This window comes from Tachypleus tridentatus, chromosome 12 (genome assembly GCF_004210375.1).
Source record: "Tachypleus tridentatus isolate NWPU-2018 chromosome 12, ASM421037v1, whole genome shotgun sequence".
In the NCBI taxonomy this organism is placed as follows: domain Eukaryota; kingdom Metazoa; phylum Arthropoda; class Merostomata; order Xiphosura; family Limulidae; genus Tachypleus; species Tachypleus tridentatus.
The window spans coordinates 137396729-137408267 of NC_134836.1; the positions used below are offsets into that span (position 1 = coordinate 137396729).

At 33.6% G+C, this 11539-nt stretch overlaps 1 protein-coding gene across 1 annotated transcript in view; it reads left to right on the forward strand.

Annotated features, from left to right (window-relative positions):
- The window catches only part of LOC143235815 (uncharacterized), a 105249-nt gene extending 99641 nt beyond the window's left edge, over window positions 1-5608 (forward strand). Inside the window, exon 29 of the mRNA XM_076474009.1 lies at window positions 3682-5608. Coding sequence (XP_076330124.1) covers window positions 3682-3724 — 43 coding nt within the window. The 3' untranslated portion in view covers window positions 3725-5608. The remainder of the gene's footprint in view (window positions 1-3681) is intronic.
- Window positions 5609-11539: the final 5931 nt, after the last annotated feature.

Genomic DNA, 11539 nt, shown 5'->3' on the forward strand with positions numbered 1-11539 from the left:
ATTACACGACAGCATAATGTACTTAACAACGTGGCACACATGACAGCATAATGCACTCAACATTGTGGCAACACATGACAGCATAATGTACTCAACAACGTGGCACACATGACAGTATAATGTACTTAACAATGTGGCAATTTTACGACAGCATAATGTACTTAACAATGTGGTACACATGACAGTATAATGTACTTAACAATGTGGCACCACACATGACAGTATAACGTATTTAACATTGTGGTACATTTTACATGTCAGTATAATGTACTTAACAACGTGGTACACATGACAGCATAACGTATTTAACATTGTGGTACACACGACAGCATAATGTACTTAGCAATGTGGCAACACACATGACAGTTATAATGTGCTTAACAACGTGGCACACACGAGAGTATAATGTACTCAACAATGTGATACACATGACAGTATAATGTGCTTAACAATGTGATACACATGACAGTATAATGTGCTTAACAATGTGATACACATGACAGTATAATGTACTCAACATTGTGGTACACATGACAGTATAATGTACTCAACATTGTGGTACACATGACAGTATAATGTACTCAACAATGTGGTACACATGACAGTATAATGTACTCAACAATGTGATACACATGACAGTATAATGTACTCAACAATGTGATACACATGACAGTATAATGTGCTTAACATTGTGGTACACATGACAGTATAATGTGCTTAACATTGTGGTACACATGACAGTATAATGTACTTAACAATGTGGTACACATGACAGTATAATGTACTTAACAATGGGGTACACATGACAGTATAATGTACTCAACATTGTGGTACACATGACAGTATAATGTACTCAACAATGTGGTACACATGACAGTATAATGTACTTAACAATGTGGTACACATGACAGTATAATGTACTTAACAATGTGGTACACATGACAGTATAATGTACTTAACAATGTGGTACACATGACAGTATAATGTATTTAACATTGTGGTACACATGACAGTATAATGTACTTAACAATGTGGTACACATGACAGTATAATGTATTTAACATTGTGGTACACATGACAGTATAATGTACTTAGCAATGTGGCAATACATGACAGCATAATGTGCTTAACAACGTGGCACACATGAGAGTATAATGTACTCAACAACGTGATACACACGACAGTATAACGTGCTTAACAATGTGATACACATGACAGCATAATGTGCTTAACAATGTGATTACACATGACAGTTATAATGTACTTAACAATGTGGCACATGACAGCATAATGTACTTAACAATGGGGTACACATGACAGCATAACGTACTTAACAATGTGGCACACACGACAGTATAATGTGCTTAACAACGTGGCACACATGACAGCATAATGTGCTTAACAACGTGGCACAATTTTATGACAGCATAACGTGCTTAACAACGTGGCACACACGACAGCATAACGTGCTTAACAACGTGGCACACACGACAGCATAATGTGCTTAACAACGTGGCACACATGACAGCATAACGTGTACTTAACAACGTGGCACACACGACAGCATAATGTACTTAACAACGTGGTAACAATATGACAGCATAACGTACCTTAACAATGTGGCAACAACATGACAGCATAATGTACTTAACAATGTGGTACACATGACAGTATAACGTACTTAACAACGTGGCAACAATATGACAGTATAATGTGCTTAACAATGTGGTACACATGACAGTATAATGTGCTTAACAACGTGGCACACATACGACAGTATAATGTGCTTAACAATGTGATACACATGACAGTATAATGTACTTAACAATGTGGTACACATGACAGCATAATGTACTTAGCAACGTGGCACACATGACAGTTATAATGTACTTAGCAATGTGGCACACATGACAGTATAATGTACTCAACAATGTGGCAATTTTATGACAGTATAATGTACTCAACATCAGTGGTACACATGACAGCATAATGTACTCAACATTGTGGCACACATGACAGTATAATGTACTCAACATTGTGGCACACACGACAGCACAACGTGCTTAGCAATGTGGCACACATGACTGCATAATGTGCTTAGCAACGTGGCACACATGACAGCATAACGTGCTTAGCAATGTGGTTTTACATGACAGCATAATGTGCTTAGCAATGTGGCACACATGACAGCATAATGTACTTAGCAATGTGGCAACACATGACGACAGTATAATGTACTTAGCAATGTGGCACACATGACAGCATAACGTACCTTAGCAACGTGGCACACATGACAGTATAACGTTAACTTAGCAATGTGGCACACATGACAGCATAATGTACTTAGCAATGTGGCACACATGACAGCATAATGTTTTTAACAGTGTGATACACACGATAGTGTATCTTACTTAGCAGTGTGATACACACGACAGTGTAATTTACTTAGCAATGTGGCACACACGACAGTATAATGTTTTAACAGTGTGATACACGATAGTGTATCTTACTTAGCAGTGTGATACACATGATAGTGTAATTTACTTAATGTGATACACATGGTAGTGTAATTTACTTAAAGTGATACACATGGTAGTGTATCTTACTTAGCAGTGTGATACACATGATAGTGTAATTTACTTAATGTGATACACATGGTAGTGTAATTTACTTAAAGTGATACACATGGTAGTGTAATTTACTTAATGTGATACACATGGTAGTGTAATTTACTTAACAATGTGATACACATGGTAGTGTAATGTACTTAACAATGTGATACACATGGTAGTGTAATTTACTTAAAGTGATACACATGGTAGTGTAATTTACTTAATGTGATACACATGGTAGTGTAATTTACTTAACAATGTGATACACATGGTAGTGTAATGTACTTAACAATGTGATACACATGGTAGTGTAATTTACTTAACCATGTACTGTATGTGTGTTAATGTTTACACAGTGTACTTTGTAGAGTTTCCTGTACACAGTATTGGGGCTGGGTGTGGCTTTGTGATCATCATTCTCAGATTTTGAATTTGAGGCTAAAAGATGCCTAAACAATTTTCCAAAACTCCACTTTGTACTTTGAGTCTGGGATACAATAGACAGGACAGTTTCATCCAACTCTAAAGTCAGACAAGATTGATGTATGACTTTCATCTTGTCTCTCAAGTTGGAATTATAGATAACTATGTGCAGGTATAAACAAGAAACATTTGTTTTAGCTGTCATGCAGCGTATTGTAATGGTGGACACCAGTATTAACATAATTCATTGTTTACACTTATACTTTTATGATGCATATGATTGTATGATGTTATTTGTAATTCATGTATGTAGAAGATCATAGAAGGTTTTAAACAAGATGGAGACTTGTTTTATGTAAATACAGATCAATGTATATAGAAAGGATATTTTGTTGAGTTTTATGTGACTCTCAGCTTGTGTTTACTATTTGTGTAAATTTATCTTTCACATAACAATTTAAGGTTTACATATATTACTAGTCTAGATATATTGACACATTATTTTACTTTAACTTAAGAACCCTCAGCACATGACATGGCCTTGTTAAAACACAGCCTGAAAATGAATGTATTAGTCCTAACTATAAGTGTGATGTAGTATGGTATTATTGCTTTCCTAATTATGGAAATTTTTTCTTTACTTTAGGGAGTATGTACAAGATTCTAGAACTAGATCTAAAAGCAGCTGATGGAATAAATAAAACATTATTTCTGGTAGTGATGCCAGGTGAAAAAATACAAAAACATATACTTCATGTTTTCATTATACTGAAAACCTGATGTCTCCAGTTATAAAATGATTTTAAATGAGGTCTTAGCTTAAAGATTCAGACCTGGTAACTTGGAAATTATTTTATTTTAACTTCGTAAGATTGGCTTTGCATTTTTTTTACTTATGCGTTAAACGATGAATTATATTATAAATAAAGGATTTATTCTCTGAGCTCATATCTTTTTTGAAATATGATTTTCAGTTTAATATTATATTTTCTAATCATGTATTTCTAATATATAATTTTAAGAAATGCAGGGCTTATTAAAAGTTCCAGTTTATATATTTCTTCCATAATTAAAAAACCTTGTCTAATAATTACTTTTAAATAGTGAAATAGATTTTAAAATGTTGTAAAGTTTTGTGTGCATTTTGTATCTTTGAATAACAGTTTTCAAATGCCAAACAATTAAATACATGTATCTGTGTTTAGTTTTACTTTAAATCCATGTTTCATTTTTCAACGGTTTTCTTGTTAAGTAATGCCATCATTATGGTTTTAATTTTTGTCTCTGAGCACAGTCTCTATTATTACTGGTTGTTCGCATTCTACTTTATGAAATTAAGCACAAATAATTTAGTACAGCAAAAGCTATCGACTGTAGATGTTAGGACTTGTGATGGTAGAGAAACTGTGACTTTCAGCATTAGTTTGTCAGGCAGTATAAGTGTATCCATAAAATATAATGTAACAACAATCTTTGGTTTGTCTGGCAGTACAAGTGTGTCCATAAAATATAATGTAACAACATTCTTTGGTTTGTCTGCAGTACAAGTGTGTCCATAAAATATAATGTAACAACATTCTTTGGTTTGTCTGGCAGTACAAGTGTGTCCATAAAATATAATGTAACAACAATCTTTGGGTTGTCAGGCAGTACAAGTGTGTCCATAAAATATAATGTAACAACAATCTTTGGTTTGTCAGGCAGTACAAGTGTGTCCATAAAATATAATGTAACAACAATCTTTGGTTTGTCTGGCAGTACAAGTGTGTCCATAAAATATAATGTAACAACAATCTTTGGTTTGTCTGGCAGTACAAGTGTGTCCATAAAATATAATGTAACAACAATCTTTGGTTTGTCTGGCAGTATAAGTTTAACAACATTAATGTCACCTTTTACAGACTGAGGTATTGGCATTCATGGAGAATCAGTGGTATATTAATTGGTTAGTTCTATTATTATAATTAAACTGTGTATCTGATAATGAAGGTTGTCACTCAACATATTTATTATCTACTAGCAGACTCAGTGAACTTTCACACACTTATTTCTCATGGGACATTAGTTCTGTCTGCTGTTACTTTAATAAAACAAGTTTGTCTAATCATAACTGACATGACAAGGAAGGAATTCTGTAAAAAGCTTGGAATTTCCACTCTTTGTTCGTACAGACCCATCAAACACAGTAAGCACCAAGACTTGGTTTTATATATTGGTGGCTGTGATACAGACAGTTAAGGAACCTTCTGTCTACTGAAACTATGCATTTTGAAGCTGAGTTTTTCTGACTTGTTTGGTAACTCAGCCATTGATTTATTACTGAAATATAAGCTGTAATGCATTGAATATAGCACGTTGTAGAAAGTTCAAAGTTTATTTAAGTAACTGTTATGGTCTGGTTAGTATGATTAGTAAATTTAAAAATCTTCAAAGAAGAGTTATGTTTTGAAATCGTTGTGGAAACATTTTCTGGTGAAAACCAAACAAATTTCAACGATAGAAATGGAAACATAGTTTTGTTTTTTTGGTTATAGATTGTTATATGTTGTCTGTTCAGTTTAATCATATTAAGTTTATAATGTTTTATTACAAAGTGTTAAATATTTCTAAGGAAAACTGTTCTTAAGATATATGTAAATTCAGTAGTAGTAGATATTGTACCTGTTTAGCAATTTCATTATTTATGTGAACTTAATATGCATACATTTTGTACTCTCAGTAACCAGGGGAAGAGTTTATATTTGTTTAATTTATGGGGTTTTATGGAATAGAAATAGTAGCTACGCTCCAGTGGTGAAGAATGTGTGAAAGGTTAATTATGAAACCCAAATAGTGTAATATTAGTATGTAAACATGAGAATATGAGGTCCAGTGTCAACTTTTAAAGATTAGTCTTTGTACTCCAGTTCTCTTGAATCTATGTGGATATTATAATAGACACAATATCACACTAGCTGTAGTGTAGTCAACCTTTAGAAGAACTGTGTCTTACATAGTAGTTATACAGGTTTTTATTTTCTTCCCATATGTTAAAGAGCAGTTCAGTTGAATTTGATATTTCTTGTACTGTCTGCATGGTTTACACTGATGACAGCCCAGTGGTTTGTGTAGGGTTTTGTAGGACTGAGGTACTATGAGCATGGCCAGTAATTACTGTGGTGACCTGTAGGACTGGGGCACTGTGGGCACAACCCAGTGGTTAGTGTAGTAACCTGTAGGACTGGGGCTGTGGAGTACGACCCAGTGGTTAGTGTAGTAACCTGTAGGACTGGGGTACTGTTAGCACAACCCAGTGGTTAGTGTAGTAACCTGTACGACTGGGGTACTGTTAGCACAACCCAGTGGTTAGTGTAGTAACCTGTAGGACTGGGGTACTGTGGGCACGACCCAGTGGTTAGTGTAGTGACCTGTAGGACTGGGGTACTGTGGGCACGACCCAGTGGTTAGTGTGGTAACCTGTAGGACTCAGGAACTGTTGGCACGACCCAGTGGTTAGTGTGACCTATATAGCTGAAGTTCCATGGTTTGTGTCACATCACTGGCTAAAAACAATAAAAAGGAGTACCACTCAGTTTGGGGTGATAAGAGTAACTCACAGTTAAAATCTGTCTTGTGAGACTGATGTAGTCCAACAGTTGGTGATCGGTGCTGTTCACTAGATGCCTCCTTTCTCATCTTTAAATTCAAAATTTTGTAGAACTCCGTGAACAGCTCTTGGGTAGTTTTGTATGAACTAAAACACTCCTTGAAAGTGTTAACATAACGTAATGTTTTACCAGTAAATATTATATGAAGTGTTCTCTTCCCTGAATATTGGAATGTTACTATGTGTATTTGTAAAGTTATAGTTGTTAGTTCTGACACAAGGCAACTTACACAACTAAAGGTTTGAAAACACGATGGGCTTAACAAAGGACACTTCCAGTTTAAAAGAACAACAATAGCATAACTGGAAAATAATATTGATATAAAGAAAATCATTTATTTATTAGTTATGACTTTCTCTTGTATTAGTATGTTTCAGGAAAACAGTTTGTTTGCCTTATTACTGGAGTTCAGCCTTATCTACAATTTACAAGGTTTCTTGTTGTATGTTGTATTAACTTGCTTAAGAGAAATAGAAGAGTATACATTGTTTTAGCTTATAAATAGCCATATGAGTGTTTAGACTTTTCTACTGTGGGCGTTTAATGTTTGTTGGGAATAAAAGTTTTTTTGTTTTTTTTGAGCTTATGTCTTTGCAAATGTGAGGACAATGTGAACTGTCTATTGTGTTGCAAGATAGATGGTATTTACATACATTTTATAACAGAATAAAGGTTATTGTAACTGAAATTAAGAAACTCGAATTCTAGCTTCTTTTATTGTCTCCTCTACAAATGTTTTGATGACAGACTTGTTTATAACAGTTGCTACCATACGTGAGTGTTTTTCTTGTAGTGCAACTGTTAGAATTTAATTTAAACATTGAACTTGTTTAACTTTAATAAAAATTGTTTTGAAATCCTGACAGTACGCGTCTTGTATGAACCTAAATATGATACAGGTTCCTGGTAACCCCCAATACAAGTAATTTGTCACATTAATTATGCTAACTCCAGTACACATTAAAATCATGAGTAACACTAATTTTGCTAAATGTTAACAAACAGTAATACCGTATTTTATACAGAATTACACATTAAAATCATGTGTAACACTACTTATGTTAACTACGATACACATTAAAATCATGTGTAACACCACTTATGTTAACTACGATACACATTAAAATCATGTGTAACACCACTTATGTTAACTACGATACACATTAAAATCATGTGTAACACTACTTATGTTAACTACGATACACATTAAAATCATGTGTAACACCACTTATGTTAACTACGATACACATTAAAATCATGTGTAACACTACTTATGTTAACTACGATACACAGTAAAATCATGTGTAACACTACTTATGTTAACTACGATACACATTAAAATCATGTATAACACTGATTATGCTATATATTAACAAACAGTAATACCATATTTTATGCAAATTACACATTAAAATAATATGTAACACGAATTATATCAACCCCAATACACATTAAAATCATGTAAACAATTATGCTAGCCCATTAATGCACATTAAAGTCACGTAAAGTTTAACATTAATTATGCTAGCCCATCAATACACGTTAAAGTCGTTTGTTTTTTCAGTTGCATGATCGATTTAACTGAGAAAATGCACAAGTTAATTATAGATGTAAAGTGTATCGTAGAAAAACTGACGACCAATTCAGGAAAGCAGTTTTTAACTATTTAGACATTAGGGAACCAATGGGTTGCAACACCTTTCACTTAGTAATCTTTTGACAAGAAAACTATATATGCCATACACAAATGGGAGTTGTACCTTAATATCTGGGGCTCAGAAACCAAGGGTTGCAAAGCACTATCAATCACTGATGACATGAACAAATGACCACTCTAACTTTGATAAACAAGTGGAAAGTAAGCTTAGGAACCTGCTATCTTTTTCCAGCTGAGTATTGTAAAACCAGCCACAACAGAAACTATCTGGTAGACGAAATGTTTCTCAGTGGAGTTGATAATTACCTCATCACAATTTAGAAGTGTCACACAAGTGACAACGATGTTATGAACTCCGTTTAGCTTTTGACTCAGTCTTGTAAAACCCTTGATCGTTGACGAAATTTAGTTTTTACGCAACTCATTGATAGTTTTAATTCATGCATCAAACTATGCTTGTCCAAAAGAACTACTTAGGTATCAAGCTTTAAGTGTTTGATTGCCTAGAAGGCTTCTCAGTGACTCCTGATTTCATGGCTAACTCTCTGGTGGACAACGTGTACTTCAGTTTTTGTTAGTTTTACTGATGCAGGGCTTGCAGAGGCCACAATTTTGCCTAGGGGTGACTCTGTCTTATTCCACTGGATTATCGCTAGGTGTCACCTGCTTCATTTGATGACGAGGGAAAGAAGCACACGAAATTTATTTAATTGTTTGTCTCTCCACACCTTGACAATAAATTAGTTACATCAGCTCTTTGTGACACTCCAGTAAGTAGGTCCAGGCTGCTTGACACTTCTTAACTGTCCACACAAAGTGACCATGGAAGATTGTGACAGAAGCGCTGTGGACAACTTAGCAAAAAGCTGATCAACCTCGTACTGAAGACAACATCTCAATTTGTTAATAATAATTTTGCACAAAACACTTTTCCTGAGTGTATCAGAATAAGGATATGCTCCAAATTAATTTTGGATAGATGAAATAAGATTATTTCATGAACAGAAACCAAGGAATTGCTAAAGTATTGAGGATGCATAAAAAAAAAAAAAGCCATAATTGTTTTGGCCAGACGTAATCTGGTTTTGTGTTTGTGCATGCCATTATTGTGAATCAGACAGTTCAAGGTTCACGACTCGTTACAGAAAATCGGTATAAGAGTGACCATTTAATAAAACCATTTGATCAGACACGAACTGATCGTGAATGACATTAACTAGTTGCTTTCCTTTTTGTATATATGGTCAAAACTAAGGATGCCATTTGTGTAAGAAAAAAAACAGGACTTCTTGTCATTGTTATCAAATATTTTCACCAAAGGCAATTTAAGCTCTCTTCTTGTAGATCGTGATTTTTCTGCATATATCCAATTAACAATTTGTTGCTGGTACATTGTTCTGGAGGTTGTGGTGATATTACTATCACTTGATTCACTGGCATCATTGCATTCTAAATGTTAATAGATTAATTATTATAAAATTCAATAAGAATTATCTAACATTGTAATTATAATTGAAATGTACAACAATAAAATATAATTTTAACACAACATACGCTAACGTTAAATCTTGTTAAAGACGAGTCCAGTGGGTCAGCAATAATTTTGCGGACTTTCAGCGTTACACAAATAATTAAAGGTGTCATGGAGTTTACTTACATTTTTATAACAACAGAACAAGAATGTAAAATAGAGATAAAGAAAATAAAAATAAATCTAAGCACGGACTACTTCGTTTCATGTTGGTATCTCGACTACGTGAGTAATGAACGTTATAAAAGTTTGTCTACGTTGTTTTAGATTAGTTAAGTAGCGACATCTGTTAGCAAGTTTCTTAAGCATTAAATACACAAACGCAAGCTACAGCTTATTATACTATTACAACAATTGCTCCTCTTCCCAGTAGTTCACCGACAAGTCTGGGGACATGACGAGATGAGCACAACCCAGATAACCTACCGTGCTTAAATAAAATAAATTTTGAGTTGACCAGGTAGTTTATGATAACTGATTACCAAATTTAGGTATATAATACCAGATCTTCATATAGTGAGTAATTTAGGGATTACAAAAGCTGCCATTTCGTTGGAAATTCGCTTGAAAAACAATTATTGATAAATTTGTGAGTGAAAGTTTGTCAGTAAGAGATTCAAGATGGCGGCTGAACAAGGAGTGCAGCAGATTTGTAAATCGAGTGAAACAGAGTATTTGTTGTGAAGAATTAAACGTAATACATTAAAATTACAAAAGCATATACTTACAAACCAAACAGTTTTTCAAGATGCCTGAAATATTTACTTAATTAGCTTGTATTCAATCTACACACACGTTAACACAGAATAAAGAAACCGGTAATTTGCGGGTTAATAGAAAAGGAGCAAATCGATAATTTAGGATATAATAGAATAAAAAGAAGTTGGTTACTTGAGGATTGATAGAAATAATAAAGAGAAGTTGGTTACTTGAGTACTGATAGAAATAAAGACAAATTGGTTACTTGAGGATTGATAGAAATAATAAAGGAAAAATGGTTACTTGAGTATTGATAGGAATAATAAAGAGAAGTTGGTTACTTGAGCATTGATAGAAATAATAAAGACAAGTTGGTTACTTGAGTATGGATAGAAATAATAAAGGCAAAATGGTTACTTGAGTATTGATAAGAATAATAAAGAGAAGTTGGTTACTTGAGGATTGATAGAAATAATAAAGAGAGGTTGGTTTCTTGAGTATTGATAGAAATAACAAAGAGAAGTTGGTTACTTGAGTATTGATAGAAATAATAAAGAGAAGTTGGTTACTTGAGCATTGATAGAAATAATAAAGGCAAAATGGTTAGTTGAGTATTGATAGAAATAATAAAGACAAGTTGGTCACTTGAGTATTGATAGAAATAAAGACAAGTTGGTTACTTGAGTATTGATAGAAATAATAAAGGCAAAATGGTTACTTGAGTATTGATAGGAATAACAAAGAGAAGTTGGTTACTTGAGCATTGATAGAAATAATAAAGACAAGTTGGTCACTTGAGTATTGATAGAAATAAAGACAAGTTGGTTACTTGAGTATTGATAGAAATAATAAAGGCAAAATGGTTACTTGAGTATTGATAGGAATAATAAAGAGAAGTTGGTTACTTGAGCATTGATAGAAATAATAAAGGCAAAATGGTTACTTGAGTATTGATAGGAATAACAAAGAG